A 24080-nucleotide genomic window follows, 5' to 3' on the forward strand; every position below is an offset into this window, starting at 1 on the left:
TTGGCCGTTAGTTACGCGACAGGCCGTTGGCGCGCGAAGATTGCGTACAGAACAAAGTCCACACTCCTCCACACCACTCCATGCGCCCGTCCCGCGCCACCCACGCACTACCCACACGCTAGCAGGTCGCGCGAATGACGGCCAAGTGGGACAGGCCCTTAAGAGTGAAGTGGCACAAAAGCCCCAACATTTTACAGAGCAGTCCCTCGAAGCCTTCCCCATTATTTTAGCCCCTGGATTATATGGAGTGGTCTATATTACACTGTGGTTTCCTCTTAATTTTATGCTCTGCAAAGCTCCACTTCTGTCGATTCCAGACCACAGGAAAATCTGGTCGATTGAGCTGATTGCTTCTTGAGACTTCATCAAAGAATGTTTTCACACAAAATACCTTTTAACTTTCCCCAAATGAAACCGCATGTCAACACTGAGATAATCAGCATCATGAAAGAGACAGCAGCTCTGTAAAGAAACTCCCTCAGCTATCAGGAGGAGTTTAATCAGCATTGGATTCTCAGTCCCCTGTCGGATCCAAGCGCTGACTTCAAACTCCTCGGCAGCCGGTTTCACCGGATTGGTGGTTATCCAGTACTTACCCAGCCATGCCCCTGAGCAGCCCAACACCAACATGTGAAGCCAAGGGGACAGGGAAGGGGAGACTAACATGACTGGATCTGTGCAGCAAGATCACCAAACCCCAGTAGCATCTGACTGCGTTCCATACGTTTCTTGTTTTAATCAAAAGTCGATGACAAGTCAGAATGCATCAAGGTTTCTGTCAGTAAATGGGACCCTGGTGTTGTCAGTCTCAGTCTCTTTATAACCTTTTAAATGCTTATAAAATACCACAAAGAGATATTATTTCAGGAAAAAATGGCCAGGCATCTCGTGCCTGATTGCTAAGGTGTACTCGTTATAAAATGATACTAGTGCAAGGGGAAGTCGTTCAGGCTTTTGAGCTTAATATGACTCCCAGTTGATCAATTCCATTAATAGTCATAGAGTGATACAGTGTGGAAACAAGTCCTTCGGTCCAACTTGTCCACTCCGGCCAACATGTCCCAGCTACACTAGTCCCACCTGCCCATGTTTGTCCCAAACCCCTCTAAACTTGTCCTGTTCATGTACCTGTCTAACTGTTTCTTAAATGTTGGGATAGTCCCTGCCTCGACTACCTCCCCTGGCAGCTGGTTCCATCTACTCGCCGCCCTTTGTGTGGAAAGAATACCCCTCAGATTCCTATTAAATATTTTCGCCTTCACCTTAATCCTCGATTCACCTACTCTGGGCAAGATAATGATCAATCCTTGCAGGGCTCTGGCACATCTTTATACTACCCCCCCCTCCCCAGGCTTCCCCTTTTTCAGGCGCTCCAGTTTCTTGTTAGTTACTTTGCCTCTGTAAAATTATTCTAACGTTTTGGGAGTTGATGTGAAGGAAGGATATTGTGAATGGGTGATCGATGGTTAGCATGAACTTGGTGGGCCGAAGGGCCTGTTTCAATTGCTATAACTCTAAACTAAACTGGACTTAGATCTGTGATAGTATCACTTTATCGATGCCATGTCAAGAGTTTTCAGTTCTGACAAAGAATCTCCAACCTCACACATTAACTGTTTCTCTTTCCACGGATGCTGACTGCCCTGCTGAATGTCCACAATATTTTCTGTTTTTTTTTTAAATGTTTATTTTATTAGAAGCAACTGTACAAGAATAAAGCAATCGGCATAACAATTATACAATTTTCGTACAGCTTCATTTTTAACATTTTATAAACTGATAAATGAATCGGGGGGGGGAAAAAAAGTAAAAAGGAAAGAATGACGAAGAAGAAGAAGATCGATACAAAAAAGAGAAAAGGAAAGACCCCTGAACTGCCAAAGAAGTGAGAGAAAAAAAAAGAGAAAAGGAAAAAAACCGGAGATATGTTCCACTGTCCTTCCCTTCACCCCCCCCCCATCGCCGCTCACCCATCCCGAGCAACGGTTTTAAATTTGTGTTCAACCATTCTATTGTGTGGAGTGAAAGGAGACCATGTTTGGGAGAATTGTTCTGATTTATCAGCCAACACAAGTCTTATTTTTTCTAACTGTAGAGTCTCGGTCATTTCTGTGATCCACATCTTCACTGTGGGAACTGTTATCTTTTTCCAGAATTTAAGTACAAGTTTTTTCGGGGTTATTAAACCGTAGTCAAGGAAACGTCTTTGGAATGTCCGTTTTTATGTTGGTCACATCTTTACCCACATCCCTGCCAGTTATGGGAGAGTCTAGGACCAGAGGCCATAGCCACACAATAAAAGGACCTACCTTTAGGAGGGAGATGAGAAGCAATTTTTTTAGTCAGAGGGTGGTGAATCTGTGGAATTCATTGCCACAGAGGGGTGTGAAAGCCAATTCAGTGGATATTTTTAAGGCAGAGATTCACAGATTCTTGATTAGTACGGGTGCCAGAGGTTATGGGGAGAAGGCAGGAGAATGGGGTTGAGAGGGCATGAGGAGGTTCAATGGCCTAATTCTGCTCCTAGAACCAATTAACGTATGAACTTATGAAGTTCCTATACCTGTGTTCAATTGCCTTCTGTCCTCAGATAAGCCTCAAGTTTAAAATTGTTACATTAAACCATGAACCATAACTGAACTGGTTCTGATCCCTTCATTTCTTGCTTTTACAGCCACATTGAGAATCAGAAAAGCCTACAGACTTTGAATGCGTTGGACATGGAACCTTACATTGGACTGCAGAATTTGTAAGTAAATGAGCAGTACAGAGGTGCCCTGTAAAAGATTGCTTTTGTGAAATAGTGCTCACTGTTAATAAAAAAAGAAAAATGGTGATTCAAAGTTATTGCTGCTCAGCTTATTGGGCATTGATTGAAGTCAGCTGTGTGGCATGGTGAATCTAGAACAACTCTGATCAATTCTTTCTTTTTTCACAATTGAGCTCGGCTCCAAAGAACAAACTGACTTCAAGTTGATTATTTAATTTGTCATCTTAAATTTGAAGCCAGATGTGAACAACTTGACTTCTCTGATTCAACACCAGATCGCAACCAATAAAACTGGCACCAAATAGTGGCACATTGAACTGGGCCGAGGCTCTTTGACCCCCCCCCCCCCCCCCCCCCCCCTCTCCTCTCCCCACTTGGCAGCACTGCCTGCACTCCATCCCCCCCCCCCCCCCCCCCCCCCCCCCCCCCCATACTCCTCCCCACACTGCCACCACAACTGCCTACCAGCAGGATAGACACCAGCTGTGGGCCACACCAAAAGTCATAGCGGCAGAATTAGGCCATTCGGCCCATCAGGTCTACTCCACCATTCCATCATGGCTGATCTATCTTTCCCACTCAACCCCATTCTCCTGCCTTCTCCCCGTAACTTTTGACACTGTTAAACAAGAACATATTAACCTCCGCTTTAAAGTGCCCATTGACATGGCCTCCCCAGCCATCTATGGCAATGAATTCCACAGATTCACCACTATCTGGCTGAAGAAATTCTTCCTCCTCTACATTGTAATGCCACAGCCACCACCCCTCCCACATTCCACAGGGGTCCCGGATCAAGGCCCACCTTGCAAAATACTTGCGACAACAGTTAGACTTATAGATTTCAGCGATACAGCGCGGAAATGGGCCCTTGGGCCCACCGAGTCCATGCCGACCAGCGATCACCCCATATACTAGCACTATCCTACACACTAGGGTCAATTTACAGTTTTGCCCACAAACCTACAAACCGGCACGTATTTGGAGTGTGGGAGGAAACTGGAGCACCCGGAGAAAACCCACGTGGACACGGGGAGAACGTACAAACTCCTTACAGACAGTATCCATAGTCAGGATTAAACCCGGGTCTCTGGCGCTTGTAAGGCAGCAACTCTACCGCTGCGCCACCGTGCCGCCACTCTGTAATGCTTGGCAAAGCTTTGCCAATGACAAAAACTGTCAGGAATTTCTTACATTGCGAAATATCTCTATATATTGTTCAGATTGAAATTATTAAAATGGAACTAAGTAAAATTTCAGCTAAAACACATCAATAATTAAAGTCAGCGAATGAAACACTTTACAAGGTTGTGTCCTTTCCTCGTTGCTTCTCGTAGCTCCACAAATCCGATTACAATCCGAGAGAAAGACTCTACACTCGGTCTGAGCTGGGCAGAGTTCACTACCCTACACATCTATCTGCGCGTTTCATCCTAGACTGAAAGATACGGTGACTACAGCCGAGACTCTAGATTTATCAGGCCCCAAAGAACCATGAAGTAAGGAGAGGCCATTTTGCCCATTGTACGTGTCCCAGCTCTCTGACAGAGCTCACCTGTAAACCTCTGCAATGGCCAATGGCAAACGGTAGCCGGGGACATCAGGCGATAATTTAATGTTCGAGGTATTAAAGTGGTCGAAGGCGGTTTCACATAAATCAGAGGAAAGTTACAGCATAAGAGGCCATTCAGCCCATCAGCCCTTTTAATCCTACCCCCCTGCCCTTGACCCATAGCCCCGTGATTATTTTCATTGGAAATACTAACCTGTTTCCTTTTGACCACACGTCTGACTCTGCCACCACCACCCCGACCCGCAACATTTCCCCCCTTGTCACTTTTGTTTCATTTGTCACTGCTCTGACTCCGGCTCTTGATCTCCAGTCAAGTCAAGTCAACGTTATTTGTCACATACACATACAAGATGTGCAGTGAAATGAAAGTGGCAATGCCTGCGGATTGTGCAAAGCAATGGAACAACAGAACAGAATAGAACAGAACCAGTATTTACATTTTTTTTAAATGACACAACAGTATTGATGTCCCGGTGAGATGAGAGTTTACAGTCCTGACGGCCTGTGGGAAGAAACTCCGTCTCATCCTCTCCGTTTTCGTAGAGTGACAGCGGAGGCACTTGCCTGACCGAAAAAGCTGGAACAGTCCGTTGCCGGGGTGGTTGGGGTCCTTCATGATCTTGCTGGCTCTGGATCTGCACCTCCTGGTGTATAGGTCCTGCAGAGGGGACGAGTGTAGTTCCCATAGTGTGTTTAGCCGAACGCACTACTCTCCGCAGAGCCTTCCTGTCCTGGGCAGAGCAGTTCCCAAACCAGATCGAGATGTTTCTGGACAGGATGCTTTCTACTGCACCAGAGTAGAAGGATTGAAGGATCCTCAGAGAGACTCCGAATTCCCTCAGCTGCCTGAGGTGGTAAAGGCGCTGCCTTGCCTTTCTCTCCAGTGCGGCAGTGTGTGTGTCCATGTCAGATCCTCTGTGATGTGGACTCCCAGGTATTTAAAGCAGCTTACCCTATCCACAATAGTCCCATTTATCCCCAGTGGCGTGTATGTCCTCGGATGTTGTGCCCTTCTAAAGTCCACAAACAGCTCCTTAGTTTCTGTGACATTCAAGAGGAGGCTGTTGTTTTGACACCAGAGTGTCAGGTCAATCACCTCCCCCAGGTAGGCCTTCTCATCATTGTCTGAGATCAGGCCCACCACCACAGTGTCATCAGCAAACTTGATGATGGAGTTGGAGCTGAACCTGGCCACACAGTCATGTGTGTATAGGGAGTACAGTAGGGGGCTGAGGACGCAACCCTGGGGGGATCCTGTGTTCAGAGTGAGGGGGTTGGAGGTATGTCTTCCCATCTTGACCACCTGGGGCCTGGCGGTGAGAAAGTCCAGGAGCCAGGCACACAGGGGTGTATTCAGTTCCAGTTCCAGCAGCTTCTCACCAAGTCTGGTGGGGACTACGGTGGTGAAAGCTGAACTGAAATCAATGAACAGCATCCTCACATAGCCCCCCTTCTGGCTGTCAAGGTGAGAGAGAGTAATGTGCAGAACCTGGGAGACCGCCTCATTCATGGATCAGTTTGGACGGTAAACGAACTGTAGCGAGTCCATGGTGCGAGGGAGAAAGGTGCAGATGTAGTTGATCAGCCTCTCAAAGCATTTCATGACCACTGAGGCGAGGGCCACCAGTTGGCAGTCATTCAAGCAAGCTGGAGAGGCATTCTTAGGCACTGGTACAATAGTGGATCTCTTGAAGCAGGCCTGACCGTAGCAGGCCTCTATTAAGGGCAACTGTTGCTCTTTAATTACACTGTTGAGACCCTTCATGATTTTATCGACCATTAGATTATTTCTCATTCTCTTCTGTTCTAAGAACAACCTCCCACTGGCTTTACATTTTCATTAGTTAACGGCCTATGCCTTTTTGTAATAAATGGAACTTCAGACACTGGTTTACACCAAAGAAAGACATAAAATGCTGGAGTAACACAAGGTCAGGCAGCATCCATGTTATTCATGTTCTCCGTGACCACGTGATCCATTCTCTGCAGAGATGCTGTCTCACCCACTGAGTTGCTCCAGCATTTAGTGTCAGGTTCTGAAGAAGGGTCCTGACCTGAAACGTCACCTATTGCTTTTCTCCAGAGATGCTGCCTGTCCCGCTGAGTTACTCCAGCTTCCTGTGTCCATCATTGGTTTAAACCAGTACCTTCCTATGCACTCTGTCCCCTTTTCATTTCTAGTCTTTGTCACTTACTCCACCCATCTGACAATCAAACCCCCCTCACCTGTATCCACCTATCACTTACCATGTTTTGCCCCACTCCCACCACTCTCGTCTAGTCTTCTACAACTACTGCCTGATGCAGGAAAAAAGTTCCCAATGTTGGGCGAGTCCAGAACCAGGGGCCACAGTCTAAGAATAAAGGAGAGGCCATTTAAAACTGAGATGAGAAAAAACATTCTCACCCAGAGAGTTGTGAATATGTGGAATTCGCCACCACATAGGGCAGCCAAGGTCAATTCACTGGATGATTTTAAAAGAGTTAGATAGAGTTCCATAGTTCTAGGGGCTAGCGGAATCAAGGGGTATGGGGAGAAGGCAGGCACAGGTTGTACTGATTGTGGATGATCAGCCATGATCACAATGAATGCCGGTGCAGGCTCGATTGGGGCCAAATGGCCTCCTCCTGCACCTATTTTCTATGTTTCACTACGATCACTCTGAAGAAGGGTCCTGCCCAAAATCCTGTCTGTCCATTCCCTCCACTGATGCTACCTGACCCGTTGAGTTACTCCAGTATTGTGTGTTTTGTTCAAGATTCCAGCATCTGCAGTTCCTTGTGTCTCCAACTCAGCTTCCTATGTTTAACCCTGGCCTTGGAATCATTCTCATAAATCTCTTCTGTGCCTTTTCTAAGATTTTCTGAAGTGCTCTGCCCAGAATTGGACAATGCCAGAGTTCTAGAAGTTACAATGTGTTGTTGTGAGTCTTTGTTCTTGTGTTCTCTGTGTCCGCTTGTGAAGCTCAGGATCCCTTCAGTTTTCTTCACTGCATTCTCAACCGTCAGTGATTTATAAATGCGGAGTAGCAGAGTTCACTGCTGGCCAGTTCATAGGTCACGGGTCATGGTTTGAGGAGAGAACCAGTGTGTGGGTGTGAGGTTTGTAGTGGATAGTGTACCTTCCATCAGCTTGTGGGAGGGGGAGAGGGTCGGAGTGATGAAGGAGATCAGAACTTGTAATTAAAAAAAAAACCTGCAAACCGGCTCTCCAAAATAAAATACTAGAACATACTAGAAAACAATCAGCAGGTCAGGCAGAGTTTGTTGAAGAAGACCAAATGAAGACTTGGAGAAAGTTTCAATAGACAATAGACAATAGGTGCAGGAGTAGGCCATTTGGCCCTTCGAGCCAGCACCGTCATTCAATGCGATCATGGCTGATCATCCCCAATTAGTATACCCCGTTCCTGCCTTCTCCCCGTATCCCCTGACTCCGCTATCTTTAAGAGCCCTATCTAGCTCTCTTGTGAAAGCTTCCAGAAAACTGGCCTCCACCGCCCTTTGAGGCAGAGAATTCCACAGACTCACAACTCTCTGTGAGAAAAAGTGTTTCCTTGTCTCCGTTCTAAGTGGCTTACTCCTCATTCTTAAACTGGCCCCTGAACACCTGAACACCTACCTGCCGAGGCCTACGAGATCTCCCGGTTGCCAACTAGTTAAACTCCCTTCCCACACTGACCTCTCTGTACTGGGCCTCCTCCATTGCCACAGTGAGGCCACATTCAAATTGGGGGAACAGCACCTCATATTTCACTTTATATGACCCAACGGTATTGATCATTGAATTAGCTCATTTCAAGTATCTTAATGTTAACTCTCTTCCCCCTCCCTCTTTGCCTCCTTCCTCCCATTCCATCCCCCCCCCCCCCTCCCCCACACTCCACCTCCTCCCACCCCTTAGTCATTTACCAGTTCCACAGTTCTCACATAGTTTTTCTTGAGATCACACCTCCCCTAGCCAACAATGGGCCTGCCAGTCACCACCTTGCCTGAGGTCATTTATGGCTGGCTCTGACTTGTCCTGGTCTTTTCTCACCTCCCTCCTCCCCACGCCTTACCTTCAGTCGGATGAAGGGTCCCAACCCAAAATGTCACCCATCCTTTTTCTCAAGAGACGATGCCTGACTCACTGAGTTAGTCCAGCAAAGAAAGGTCCAGTGCTTGGACTGTAGTGAAAACAAACCAGAGGCTTGTAGTGAATAATGCACCTTCTGTCAGGATGTGGGTGGGGGAGAGGGTAGGAGTAGTGAAGGAGATCAGAGCTTTGAACATTAAAAAAAAACTGCAAATGCTGGTTTTCCAGCACTTTGTGCCTATCTTCAGTTAACGCTTTTATTGTAGTTTAGAGATGGAGCATGAATGACACTAAGCTGGGGGGCAGTGTTAGCTGTGAGGAGGATGCTAGGAGACTGCAAGGTGACTTGGATAGGCTGGGTGAGTGGGCAAATGTTTGGCAGATGCAGTATAATGTGGATAAATGTGAGGTTATCCATTTTGGTGGCAAAAACGGGAAAGCAGACTATTATCTAAATGGTGGCCAATTGGGAAAGGGGGAGATGCAGCGAGACCTGGGTGTCATGGTACACCAGTCATTGAAGGTAGGCATGCAGGTGCAGCAGGCAGTAAAGAAAGCGAATGGTATGTTAGCTGTCATTGCAAAAGGATTTGAGTATAGGAGCAGGGAGGTTCTACTGCAGTTGTACAGGGTCTTGGTGAGACCACACCTGGAGTATTGCATACAGTTTTGGTCTCCAAATCTGAGGAAGGACATTATTGCCATAGAGGGAGTGCAGAGAAGATTCGCCAGACTGATTCCTGGGATGTCAGGACTGTCTTATGAAGAAAGACTGGATAGACTTGGTTTATACTCTCTAGAATTTAGGAGATTGAGAGGGGATCTTATAGAAACTTACAACATTCTTAAGGGGATGGACAGGCTAGATGCAGGAAGATTGTTCCCGATGTTGGGGAAGTCCAGGACAAGGGGTCACAGCTTAAGGATAAGGGTGAAATCCTTTAAAACCGAGATGAGAAGAACTTTTTTTCACACAGAGAGTGGTGAATCTCTGGAACTCTCTGCCACAGAGGGTAGTTGAGGCCAGTTCATTGGCTATATTTAAGAGGCAGTTAGATGTGGCCCTTGTGGCTAAGGGGATCAGGGGGTATGGAGAGAAGGCAGGTACGGGATATTGAGTTGGATGATTAGCCATGATCATATTGAATGGCGGTGCAGGCTCGAAGGGCCGAATGGCCTACTCCTGCACCTAATTTCTATGTTCCTATGTTTCTATGAATACAGTCCCTTCAGCCCATCAAGTCCACGCTGACCATAGATCACTCTGTACCTGTCTTCCTAAATCCCTCTGCTCTACAACACTCCCCAGGCCCCTACTGATCAGCTGATCAAGATCCCACTGCAATAGGTGACAACCACCTTCACTGTCTATTTTTTCACTATCTGCAAACTTACTAACCATGCCTTGTACAATCGCATCCAAATCAATGACAGAGATGACAAGGAGCAATGGGCCCAGCACCGATCCCTGATGCTCATCATTAGTCACAGGGCCTTCAGTCCAAAAGGCAACCTACCACCAGCATCCTCTGCTTCCTAACATGAAGCTAATTCTGTATCCATTTATCTAGCTCTCCTTCAGTCCCATGCAGTCTCACCTTCCAGAGCAGCCCTCGTTGCAGAACCTTTGAGCGGCACTTGGAATTCTTTCCTTTATCAGGCAAGGCATAAACTATAGGCACAGAGAGAACTGTAGGAAGAACCATTTAGTTTAGAGACACATTGTTCAGGCCACAGCTGTGGAGCATGCAACAATGCAGCGTGGAATTGCGAGCACTGAAGAACATTCAGAGGAGAAGAGTGAGGATATGTGTCAGAAGGAACTGCAGGTGCTGGTTTAAACTGAAGGTAAACACAAAAAGCTGGAGGAACTCAAAGGGTCAGACAACATCTCCGGAGAGAGGGAATCTTGTTCAGACAAGAGGACTTCAGATTTGGATAGAGATCAGATTAGCTGGGGTTGTTTTCTTTGCAAAGCAGGAGACTGGAGTGTGTAAAGTTACATAAGTTGGTGAACAGGTAAGGGGTCTTTTCCTTCACAGAGAGCTTGGTGCCCAAGGTTCATGAGCTTCAATTAGCTTTCAGAACGTGTGGTGAGGAGCTTTTCAAAACTCTTTAGATTCCGGAGTAGTTCCTGAGGACTGGAGGGTAGCTAATGTAACCCCACTTTTTAAAAAGGGAGGGAGAGAGAAAACGGGGAATTACAGACCAGTTAGTCTGACATCGGTGGTGGGGAAAATTCTGGAGTCAGTTATTAAAGATGGGATAGCAGCACATTTGGAAAGTGGTGAAATCATTGGACAAAGTCAGCATGGATTTATGAAAGGTAAATCATGTCTGAAGAATCTTATAGAATTTGTCGAGGATGTAACTAGTAGAGTGGATAAGGGAGAACCAGTGGATGTGTTATATCTGGACTTTCAGAAGGCTTTCGACAAGGTCCCACATAAGAGATTAGTAGACAAACTTAAAGCACATGGTATTGGGGGTTCAGTATTGATGTGGATAGAGAACTGGCTGGCAGACAGGAAGCAAAGAGTAGGAGTAAATGTGTCCTTTTCACAATGGCAGGCAGTGACTAGTGGGGTACCGCAAGGCTCAGTGTTGGGACTCCAGCTATTTACAATATATATTAATGATCTGGATGAAGGAATTGAATGCAACATCTCCAAGTTTGCAGATGACATGAAGCTGGGGGACGGTGTTCGCTGTGAGGAGAATGCTAGGAGGCTGCAAGGTGACTTGGATAGGTTGGGTGAGTGGGCAAATGCATGGCAGATGCAGTATAATGTGGATAAATGTGAGGTTATCCACTTTGGTGGCAAAAACAGGAAAGTAGAATATTATCTGAATGGTGGCCGATTAGGAAAAGGGGAGATGCAACGAGACCTGGGTGTCATGGTACACCAGTCATTGAAAGTAGGCATGCAGGTGCAGCAGGCAGTGAAGAAAGCAAATGGTATGTTAGCATTCATAGCAAAAGGATTTGAGTATAAGAGCAGGGAGGTTCTACTGTAGTTGTACAGGGTCTTGGTGATACCACACCTGGAGTATTGCGTACAGTTTTGGCTCCTAATCTGAGGAAAGACATTCTTGCCATAGAGGGAGTACAGAGAAGGTTCACCAGACTGATTCCTGGGATGGCAGGACTTTCATATGAAGAAAGACTGGATAGACTCGGCTTGTACACGCCAGAATTTAGAAGATTGAGGGGGGATCTTATAGAAACTTACAAAATTCTGAAGGGGTTGGACAGGCTAGATGCAGGAAGATTATTCCCGATGTTGTGGAAGTCCAGAACAAGAGGTCACAGTTTAAGGAAAAGAGGGAAGTCTTTTAGGACCGAGATGAGAAAATCATTTTTTACACAGAGAGTGGTGAATCTGTGGAAGGTATGGAGAGAAGGCAGGGATGGGATACTGAGTTGGATGATCAGCCATGATCATATCGAATGGCAGTGCAGGCTCGATGGGCCGAATGCCCTACTCCTGCACCTATTTTTTATGTTTTCTATGTCTATGTAAAGAAAAAAAAATAATGATTTTCACGCAGAGGATAATGAGTGTTGGGAAGGTTCATTAGAAGCAGCAGCCCTGAAGTCCTGTACAATTATTTGGGCTTGTATTTGAAGTGCCATTATCAAAGGCCATTGAGCCAGGAATTGGTGGTAGGGTTGAGCTCATTACTGATAGAGTTAGATTTAGCTCTTAGGGCTAACGGAATCAAGGGATATGGGGAGAAAGCAGGGACGGGGTACTCATTTTGGATGATCAGCCATGATTATATTGAATGGCGGTACTGGCTCAAAGGGCTGAAAGTCCTACTCCTGCTCCTATTTTCTATGTTTCTATGTTTCTATGATAAGCATGAGACTGATGGGCTGGAGTCCCCTTCTCTGCTGTACATGTTAGTGATTCAGTTCGGTGAAGAGATACAACTAGATTTGTTGTGTTCTCTTTGGTTTATGTTCCTAATTCAGTGGAGGTCTGAGAAAAGAAAAACATGGGGAATCCTTATCCAAACATCTTGAAGACAATCTTCAGTGTTTGAATTATCCCAAGGAGATGAAAGCATTGATCACCGCAGACCTCTAACCATGTTCCACTCAGTCCAAGGCTTGTGTTTTCTCCCTTATAATTGCATTAGTTCAAGGAGCAGAATTTGGCCAATTTGAGCATTTGGCCCATAAAGTCCTCTCCACCATTCAATCATGGCTGATCTATATTTCCCCCTCAACAACATTCTCCTGCCTTCTGCCCATAACCCCTGAACCCTTACTAATCAAGAATCTGTCAAACTCTGCCTTAAAAATATTAATTGACTTGGCCTCCACAGCCGTCTGTAGTGAAGAATTCCACAGATTCATCATCTTCAACTAAATAAATTCCTTCTTATCTCCTTTCTAAAGGTACCTCCTTTTATAATGAGGCTCTGACCTTAATTCCTTAATTGGAAAAGATCTCTTGTCCTGCCTTTGGAGACCCATTTAATGTCGAAAGATCCTCCATCTCACTGAGCATAACCAGATTCAATTCTATCTGGACCATTGGATGGATCAATTCATGGCCACCCCCCTTGCTCTATCTTTACTAGAATTAATGGTTTTCAAGAACAAGAAGGAAATGGAATGGTGACACAATAAATGGCAGATGCTGGAATTTTGAGCAAAACACAATATAAGACCAAGAGCAGATCATGCTCAATCTTCTTTCGGTGGCACAGTGGTAGAGTTGCTGCCCAACAGCGCCAGAGACATGGGTTCGATCCTGACTACGGGTTCTGTCTATACAGAGTTTGTACGTTCTCTCTGTGACCGCGTAGGTTTTTGCTGGGTGCTCCAGTTTCCTCCCATATTCCGAAGGCTTGTAGGTTAATTGTCTTCTGTAACTTGTCCCTAGTGTGTAGGGTATAACTAGTATGAATGGGTGATCGCTGATCAGTGTGAACTCAGCGGGCTGAAGGACATGTTTCAATGCTGTATCTCTAAACTAAGCTAAACAAGCAGATGGAGCATGATTTTACACAAGAGAGTAAAGCCTAAGAGATTCTTTTGTCATCTGTGTTCCTCCAACACCAGATCACATTCCCATGAGCTCCCTCCAGCAACAACTGTGTCCCAGAGTCTTCACGCCTGGTTCATAGACTGGCTGAGTTTTGCAATAACTACAACAATATGTGAGTTGTGACTTGGTTCACAGGCTGCAAACGTCAAGTCTTCACAGATCGACTGCGGTTAAACCAGCTGTCAATGTACTGAAAATGCCAATTGTTTTTAACGCTCAATAATTAATGCTTGTCTAATTTCAATGCGGACTGGGTGCGGTGGTGGAGCGGTAGAGTTGCTGCCTTACAGCACTTACAGCACCAGAGACTTAGGTTCGATCCTGGTCTGCCTGGAGTTTGTATGTTCTTCCTGTGACCTGCGTGGGTTTTCTCTGAGAACTCCAGTTTCCTCCCACACTCCAAAGACGTACAGCTTTGTAGGTTTAATTGGCTTGGTATAAATGTAAAAAATATCCCTAGTGTAGGATAGTGTTAGTGTGTGGGATCGCTGGTCGGTGTGGAACCGGTGGGCCTTTTTCCATGCTGTATCTCTAAACTATACTAAACCAACTGGTTTTAAACAGTTCAAAGCTGCTAAATTACTTAAATCTGGAGTTATACTCCATGCAGTAATATTTCAATACTCCAGAAAGGCTTCTCCCCAGCTCACCGGAGCTTTTTCTTCAATACATTGCTAGGATTGATTGTGGAGACAAATAAGATTATCAGAGTGTCTGCTGCATTATGAGATAGAGGAGAAGTCATGGCTATCTGATTCAACCAGGGTCCCACTTCCTTGGTTTTGACTGAGAGTCCTTGATGACTTATTCCAGCTGAATGATACAGTGTACATTGTACTAATTTTGATCTAAGATGCTTGGCCAGGACGAGTACCAGGAGAAAAACTGAACAAAGAATCTATTCATCGCTTTGATCTGAGCTCATCAAAGGTACTTTTCATTTTTAATAAATGCTGAGGTTTGTTTCGTGGTCATCTTGCAGTCACAGTGGGTGTTTAAATTTGTATGGAACACAACGGCTGTGATATCGAGGGTTTATTCAATCCACCTTTCTGATCAGGTGAACAATAAATCACAGTTATGAGCACGCAGAACTTGTAACCTTTTGCATTTGTTCTCATTTCCAGGACCATCATAAATTCTGGATTACGGTCGATTGCACCAAGAGCCTTTGCCAAAAACCCTCACCTTCACTACATGTAAGTCATCTTGAGCTTAGATTGGTCTTACAGAGGGTTAGGAGCTGAGCGTTTAAATTCAGGTGCTGAGGTAATAAAGATTACACCACTACGATCTATTACTCTGGAGACTTAAAACGTTAATGGCCCAGAAGTTTATTTCTTTTTGTTAAATTAACATCCTCACACAGGAGTTTGAACGAGCTCAGGAAGATTTGTGAAAAAAGGACTTTGGAGTTTCCACAAGTTGTTTGTGCTGTAAAAACAAACTGTATAATGGAATATTGGTTATTTATGAGGTAACAGGGTAACTCTAACATAGATATTCTGCAGGCATCTGCTGCTTCAGGAGAAAGGTCATGATGCTCTGAACGTTCTACGTCTCTGTGTGAGGAATGTGCAGCTTGAATTTCAAGAGCTAAATGCTCCTTGGCATTATTACCAGAGTGGAAGGCAATCAGTCAGCGTTAATAAGGAAAAATCCTGTCAATTCCAGCCTTTGAAAAAATGTGCTGAGAGCATTATTATGCAGCATGCTGACTCTTATCCGAGACCTGCTCTTGCTCCCGGTGCTAGCCCCGAGGTCACTCTGGCCTTCTGCATGGACCCCACCTCACTGTGGGCCATGAGTGGATGGAGGATCGACTATGTGATGCCCCACCCACTGTGGGTGATGCCCCACTCACTGTGGCTGATGCCCCACCCACTGTGGCTGATGCCCCACCCACTATTGGTTATGCCCCTCCCACTATGTGATGCCCCACCCACTATCAATGATGCCCCACCCACAGTGGCTGATGCCCCACCCACTATCAATGATGCCCCACCCACAGTGGCTGATGCCCCACCCACTATCAATGATGCCCCACCCACAGTGGCTGATGCCCCACCCACTATCAGTGATGCCCCACCCACAGTGGTTGATGCCCCATCCACTGCCAGTGATGCCACACCCACTATGAGTGATGCCCCACCCACAGTGGTTGATGCCCCACCCACTGCCAGTGATGCTCCACCCACTCCCCACAATGCTCCGCCTGCTGGCATGTAGCTCCGCCCATGGTCAGCAATGCCCCACCTACTGGCAATGATGCCCCTCCCACTGTCTATGTTGCTCCGCCCACTGTCTCAGCGATGATCTTCTGAAAGCTCATGACATCAGGTAACAAATCAAAAACAAAGTTTTCAAAGCAAAATGTTTGTATATGTAACAATCTTTCATTAACCATGTGACGGGCACTAAATGCCTTGTCCGCTCATGCCCAGATCCTGAAAGGTGAATACGTTATAAATGTCATTAAAAAAACGCACTGCTTACTTGTTGCATGAAATCCTGCTCCACGTTGCAGTGCAGGAGTGCTGACTGTGGTGGTTTAACACTGAGGCATTTATACAGTGTCTACTGGATGGTTTCTTAGAGCAGCTTGTAGTTGAGCCTACAACGGCAAAGGCACAACCCACTGACTGTGACGGGTGTAACAATGAGAGGCCAGAGCAAGGTGGGCTTGTTATGGAACACACTCAATGCTCAGTCCATGGACAGAGCCACAGCATGGATGTGCCTCATCAATGTTTTTTTAAACGTGTCTGTTAACATGTAGGTAGCTGATTATTGTATATTGAGTTAGTTATTGTCCTTTGTATAAGTTTGCATAATTAGTTTAGATGGTGCTTTGGCTTTGGGCTTGGTTGGGCGCTGATCCTGACATTTTCACAAGTATTGTACATGTTTTTAAAATTGTAATTCACACTTGTATTTGGAAATGTGGATGGGTACGCTGCATACACCTCACAACTCCCTGTGTACTCCTTCAGCACCCGCAGTGTGTGCAACCTACCTGGCCATTTAGATTTAATTTCATAAAATGCCACAATCAATTACATGTTGTGCGACAGGTTTCTTTTGCAGCAGCGGCATCTTTTAGGTTAGGATTTGCCTGCAAAAGTTGTTATTCTGCTCCCGTTCTTGGTTAAAATATGCTCCAGTACAGAAGGTACAGTGTGTGGATGGTTTACCTGTCTGCAACCTGAGGACTTCTTCACATGTACAGCCAGAATGAAGACCTCAAATCGTTCAAAGACTGAAATGCTGGAGAAACTCAGCGGGTCAGGCAGTATCTATGGAGCGAAGGGATAGGCTAAGTTTCGGGTCGAGACCCTTCCTCAGACTTCAGTAACCCGGAACATCGCCTCTTCCTTCGCTCCACAAATGCTGCCTAACCCGCTGAGTTTCTCCAGCATTTTTGTCTACCTTAGATTTTTCCAGCATCTGCAGTTCTTTCTTAAACACCTCAAATCGTTCAATTTGTTTTGGCATCTCAAATATTGTATTGTGCCTTTTGGGAATATGATACCTCATTCCTTGCATTTATATTAAAGTTAAATTGGAACACAGAAGGAAAGCAATGTCTACAATGCAGGTGGGCTGGAGAATTAACGTGCCAACTAATGGGTCACCTCAATGTGGGTGGGAGTGGCGATGTTCCACAAAATGCCACAAATATACCATGTGTGATCAGTGAAAGTAGATGAGACCAAATCATGAGCAGCAAATTGGAATAGATCACCACTTCACCTTGAAATGTGGGTTCTTGAACAACAGGATGATGAGGAGGTCAATGGTCAGGTGCTGTATCTGTTGCCACGTGGGAAGGTGTTTGGGGCATTGGCAGGTGTAGAAGATTGGACCAAAGCTTCTTGGAGAGAATCTTCATGGAATACTGAAAGTGGAGAAGTAGAGGAGATGCTTGAGGAAAGGGTCCTGATCCAAAACGTCACCTCTCCATATTCTCAAGAGATGCTAGACACAAAACGCTGGAGTAACTCAGCGGGACAGGCGGCATCTCTGGAGGGAAGGAACAGGGGATGTTTCGGGTCAAGAACCCATTCCAACCCATTCTCAAGAGACACTGCCTGACCCATTGAGTTAGTCCAGGACGTTTAAGCAGGGGAGGACAAATGAGATATTATAGAGAAAGCAGTTTGTTGGTTTAGTCCTTATGCAAGGCACAAGATTCAAGTGTGTTTTTAATTGTTGCATCTACCAAAACAATACAATTACATTCTTACTTGCAGCAGCACAAGAGGTTTGTAACCACAGTCCCCACAAGATAATATAATTACAAATAAAAAAACTAGTTCAATAAATAAAAATAAACCAATATAGTGCAAAAAACCAGACCCAATGCCTGAAGTCCCTCGTACAAGCAAGGGCGTTCGTAGTTTGGAGTTTAGTTGGAGTTCATGATATTCATGAGCTTGATGGTCATAGAAACATAGAAAATAGGTGCAGGAGATGGCCATTCGCCGTTTGAGCCAGCACCGCCATTCATTGTGATCATGGCTGATCGTCCCCAATCCATAACCCGTGCCTGCTTTCTCCCCATATCCTTTGATTCCACTAGACCCTAGAGCTCTAACTCTCTCTTGAATCCATCCAGTGATTTGGCCTCCACTGCGCTCTGTGGCAGGGAATTCCACAAATTCACAACTGTCTGGGTGAAAAAGTATTTTCTCACCTCAGTCGTAAATGACCTCCCCTTTATGGCCTCCCCTTCCTCAAATTAGGAGACCAAAACGGTAAACAATACTCCAGATGTGGTCTCACCAGAGCCCTATATAACCAAAGTGGGCAACACAATAGAGTTGCTACCTTACAGTGCTACAGTGGGAACATTTGTTCTGCATCTAGCTTGTCCAGTCCTTTTATAATTTTATATGTTTCTATAAGATCCCCCTCATCGTTCTAAACTCCAGTGAAAACAAGCCTAGTCTTTTCAATCTTTCCTCATATGACAGTCCCGCCATCCCGGGGATCAATCTCGTGAACCTACGCTGCACTGCCTCAACCACAAGGATGTCCTTCCTCAAATTAGGAGACCAAAACTGTACACAATACTCCAGATGTGGTCTCACCAGAGCCCTATACAACTGCAGAAGAACCTTTCTACTCCTATACTGAAATCCTCTTGTTATGATGGCCAATATTCCATTAGCTTTCTTCACTGCCTGCTGTACCTGCACCCCAACTTTCAGTGACCGGTGTACAAGGACACCTAGGTCTCGCTGTGCCTCCCCCTTGCCTAACCCCATTGAGATAATAATCTGCCTCCTTGTTGTTGCCTCCAAAGTGGATAACCTCACATTTATCTATATTATACTGCATCTGCCACGCATCTGCCCATTCACTCAACCTGTCCAGGTCACCCTGCAACCTCCTAACATCCTCTTCACAGTTCGCACTGCCACCCAGCTTTGTGTCATCCGCAAACTTGCTAGTGTTGCTCCTAATTCCCTCTTCCAAATCATAAATATATATGGTAAACAGTTGCGGCCCCAACACCGAGCCTTGCTGCACTCCACTCGCCACTTCTGAAAAGGACCCATTTACTCCTACTCTTTGCTTCCGGTCTGCCAACCAATTTTCGATCCATGTCAACACGCTACCCTCAATACCATGTGCTCTAATTTTAGTCACCAGTTTCCTGTGCGGGACCTTATCAAAGGCTTTGTGAAAGTCTAGATACACTCCATCCACTGGCTCCCCTTCATCCATTTTACTTGTCACATCTTTTATTTAGTTTTATTCTATCCCCAACATCTCTTGTCAGCCACAGTTGCCTCCTACTCCCCTTCTTGTTCTTTCGTGTGGCGCGCACAGCCTAAAGTTGTAGGACAATTTGTTCTATTTGATCTTCTCTTTGTGCACGTCGAGTTGATTGCATTAGTCGAAACAGGGCGGACCACGTGAAGGTTGCAATCTTCCACACCCTCCTACTCCCGTTTGAATCTTTCTTCCTGTTTGGAATGAAATGATCCTGCGTCTTCCGGATTATGCCCAGAAATTCCTGTCATTGCTGTTCCACTGTCATTCCTGCTAGGGTCCCTTTCCAGTCTACCTTGGCCAGCTCCTCCTTCTCCTTCACAAATTGCAGATTAAAACTAATCATATTATGATCACTACTTCCAAGTGGTTCCTTTACCTCGAGTTCTCTTATCAAATCTGGTTCATTGCACAACACAATCCAGAATTGGGGAGAGTCATTGGGAATAGACAGTTATTGAACCTGGGTGATACCGTTTTCAGACACCTATACCTTCTTCCCAAAGCACAAAAGGCACAAAGGGTGCAGTACTCAAAACCAGCGGATTTAAATTTTCATGTGTACATCTGTCACTCTATTGGTATCAAAAACCAAGCAAAGTCCAGGATTGTTGCCATGAAGTCATAGTCATATACAGAAACATGCCCATCAGCCCAACTTGCCCACGAGGTCACGGGGAGACCACTGCCCACAGTCAACGTTGTGATTTATTGCTGTTCCACATACATGGGTATAACGTTCCTTGTGTGCCACATGAACAGGTTTTCTGTGATTGAAAATTACAGAGCAGAATAGTTTTTTGCGATGAAGTCATAGTTTCTAATTACAGTTGCATAATCTTTCAAACCCTGTTATTTCCTCTGTTAATCTGCAACCTGATTAGTTCTCACAACAAAATTAATTGTCTGCCAAAATAAGCGGGATTGGATGTGAGGCGTTCAGCGTGGGCTGTACACTTCCTCTCCCTTTCTCTCTGTGCTGTCAGCCTGATGATGCTGACGACACCCTCCTGATCTTTCCCTGATAGTCTGTTTAGCAGGACCTCACCTTTGGAGAAAGAGAACAGGTGACGTTCTGGTTTGGGACGCTTCTCCAGACCCCACACGTCACCTTTTACTTCTCTCCAGAGATGCTGTCTGACCCGCTGAGTTACTCCAGCATTTTGTGTCCATCTTCGGTTGAAACCAGCATCTGCAGTACCCTCCGACATAGGACCTCATGTGTTAGCTGTAGGAGAGAGGCTGAAATGAGCGGGTGGGGCCAGGCCAGAGGAAGAGCATTTGCGACCACAGTATGTCAATGGCAATGTATATCTGTGCAAGTTCTAACTCACTGAACCAATAAGCGTTCTGTTGGAGAAACTAAGTCGAGTAGGATCAGTGATGGGAAGGAAATGTTGACGTTTCGGGTTGCAATTGGGTTATATTGGGCTTCACTTAACTCTGACTGTTGCTTTAATTCCCTAAACACTAAGGAAATTGATTGATTAACTGATTGATGCACAGTGTGCAGCGGTAGAGTCTCTGCCTTACTGCGGCAGTAGACTCTGGTTTGATCCCGACTATAGGTGCTGTCTGTATAGAGTTTGTACCTTCTCCCCATGACCTGCGTTGGGTTTTCTCCGAGATCTTCGGTATCCTCCCACACTCCAAAGACGTACAGGTTTGTAGTCTAATTAGCGTGGTATAATTGTCTCTTGCGTATGTAGGATACTGGTAATGTACAGGGACCACTGGTTGGTACGGCTTCGGTGGGCCGAAGGGCCTGTTTCTTTCAAAAAACGATTGAAAGATGCAGCATGGAAATAAGTCCTCCGCCCCACCTCATCCACATAGACCATTGATTATCCGTTCACACCAGTTCTATGATATCTCATTTTCGTTTCCAGAAAGGGTGACTGCTTTTTGCTGGATGATCCATAAATGTTTTATGTTTTATTTTTCCTCCTTGGGTGTGATCGCTTTAGATGGTGGTGGTTTGATTGCCATGCCATTCCTGGAAAGTTGGATGTACTTGGTCAGGAAGGGACCATACACATTCACCTCCACTGTGTCTCGAAGATAGTGGAGAACAAGTTAGAGGTCACTGAGTCATGGAGTGATACACTGTTGAAACAGGCCCTTCGGCCCAACTTTCCCACGTCGACCAACATGCCCCACCTACACTAGTCCCACCTGCCTGTGCTCGGCCCATAATCCTCTAAACCTACCCTATCCATGTTCCCGTCCAAATGTCTCTTAAATGTTATGAGAGTACCTGACTCAACTACCTCCTCTGGCAGCTTGTTCCATACACTCATCACCCTTTGTGTAAACAAGTTACCTCTCAGGTTCCTATTAAATCTTTCCCACCTCACCAGGTGTGGTTTCTGAAGTTTGATTGGTAGTCAGGTGCAAAGATCTTAGAGCGGTCCACTCCTCCGAAATCCAATGGACTGACGTGTAGTACGCACTGGAGCATAACTTCCGCCATTTCAGTAACCCCGACCCAACTTCAGTTATGCCTCTCGCAGTGTAATCAGCGTTGCCGGAGAACAGTTTGTGAGTTTTTAAATGTTTGACTTTATTTTTTAAATGTTCCTTTTAAATGCAGTAAACCCTCATCCATGTCCCCCATCACTTCAGCATTGCCTTGGTCGCTATTTGCTGGCGTAAGTGTGTGTGTGGAAACTTGTGTGATAGTTAATCTGATTGGACACACACTAATACACACGGAAACAGAACATACCTTGTACAGGGAGGAACTGCAGATGCTGGTTTAAACCAAAGACAGACACAAAAGGCTGGAGTAAATCAGCGGATCAGGCAGCCTCTCTGGAAGAAAGGACTAGGTGATATTTCGGGTCGACTTTCTGTCCAGTACCTGTACAGGATTTGGTTAACATCCCCCACTTGCACAGGGATGGTTCATGTACATCTGTTATCCGTACACGGCTCTGTTTTAGGATGCCTGCTGGCTGGTTGATGACCAGTACAGACTCATTGGGCCGAAGGGCCAGTTTCTGTGCTGCATGACTCTCTCTCGCATTGAGACATCCACCACGGAAACAGGCCTTTTGGCCCAACTTACCCACACTGGCCAACATGTCCCACCTACACTAGTCCAACTTGCCTGCTTGCATTTGGCCCATATCCCTCTTAAATCCATCGTATCCATGTACCTGTCTAATTGCGATAGTCCCTGCCTCAACTATCTCCTCCAGCAGCTTGTTCAAAACACCAACCACCCTTCAAAAACGTTACACCTCAGATTCCTATTAAATCTTTCCCCCCTCACCTTAAACCTCTGGTTCTTGATTCCCCTACTCTGGGCAAGAGACTTTGTGTGTCTACCCGACCTATTGCCTTCATGATTTTTTTTTCTGAGGATTGGTTTGGTCTGGTGCATTCAGTACTCGTATAGGGTCAGGCCACCTACATGCAGTATCTGTTCAGGATTGGGTTAATGCAGGCAGATGCTTGAATCTCTGTACTGGTGCCAAGCACGCAATGATCTGCACAGAGCAGCGATGGGCAGGTATACTAAGCAACCTCTGAAATGCAAATAAGCCGGTTACATCAAAGAATTAATAAACATAAAGCATGCTAAAACCATAACCAGCTTTGACAGCTCTTCTGTGCCTTCATTTTCTTGTCCTCCTGTTGACAGATTTTTTTGTGAGTATTGATTTTGCTCTCCGTCACTGCACCAAGAGCTCTGGATGTGGTGGAGCAGCAGTTCCATCTGGAGCCTTGTGTCCGTCTGTGTGTACATCCCCATCCCATCTCAATGGCAATCTCACAGTACTAGCCTTCCACCCCCACATCTGAGGGTGGGGGTGGGGGGGCGTCATTAAGATTTACCAAATAGTGAAAGACCAAGTGGATGTGGAGAAGATGTTTCCACTATTGGGAGAGACTTGGACCAGAAGCCACATCCTCAGAATAGGAAGGAGATGTGGAGGATTTTTTTGAGTCAGAGGGTGGTGAATCTGTGGAATTCATTGCCACAGAGGGCTGTGGAGGCTGTCAATGGATATTTTTTACGGCAGAGATATATAGATTTTTCATTAGTACGTGTGTCAGGGGTTATGCAGTTGAGAGGAAACAATAGATTGGCCATGATTGGATGGCGCAGTGGACTTGATGAGCCAAATGGCCTCATTCTGCTTATAGAAATTATGAACTTCTAAACATGAATCTCCACCCTCCCATCTCCAGGTAAGAGGAGCAATATTTCTAGGAGATGTGCGAGGCATGTTTTTGTACACAGAGGATGGTGGTGCCTGGAATATGCTACTGGGGGTGGTGGAGGCAGATGCAACAGTGCCACTGGAGAGAGAGTTGGTTAGGCATATGTGAGGAGTAGAGGGATATGGATTTTGTGCAGGTAGACAAGTGTTGGTCTTGGCATCATGTTTGGCACAGATATTGTGGGCTGAATGGGCTGTTCCTGTGCTGTACTGTTCTATGTCCTGTGTTCTATGTAGTAACATATACAGAAAAGACAATGGTGATCTAATGACAGTTGGAAATGGTATCCAATGACACCACATCTTAAAATCTGGGACAAGCAGCTGAAACATGAACAAAGATGAACATTAACGCCCAGTGTCATCAACATTCATTGTTTCGTGAATATGCAAACAGAATAAATGTAATTTTTTTTGGACCTATTTGGTGGAACTTCCTTTAGGGTAACATGGTGGTGTAGCGGTAGAGTTGCTGCCTCACAGCGCCAGAGACTCTGGTTCAATCCTTGCTATGGGTGCTGTCTGTACGGAGTTTGTACGTTCTCCCCACGACCGTGTGGGTTTTCCCCAGGTGCTCCGGTTT

The 24080-nt window shown here is 45.6% G+C and overlaps 1 protein-coding gene across 1 annotated transcript in view; it reads left to right on the forward strand.

Annotated features, from left to right (window-relative positions):
- The window catches only part of LOC129712812 (NT-3 growth factor receptor-like), a 1009855-nt gene that overhangs the window by 286434 nt on the left and 699341 nt on the right, over positions 1 to 24080 (forward strand). Inside the window, exons 2-3 of the mRNA XM_055661549.1 lie at positions 2675 to 2749; positions 14612 to 14683. Coding sequence (XP_055517524.1) covers positions 2675 to 2749; positions 14612 to 14683 — 147 coding nt within the window. The remainder of the gene's footprint in view (positions 1 to 2674; positions 2750 to 14611; positions 14684 to 24080) is intronic.

Source organism: Leucoraja erinacea, chromosome 33 (assembly GCF_028641065.1).
Source record: "Leucoraja erinacea ecotype New England chromosome 33, Leri_hhj_1, whole genome shotgun sequence".
Taxonomy (NCBI): domain Eukaryota; kingdom Metazoa; phylum Chordata; class Chondrichthyes; order Rajiformes; family Rajidae; genus Leucoraja; species Leucoraja erinaceus.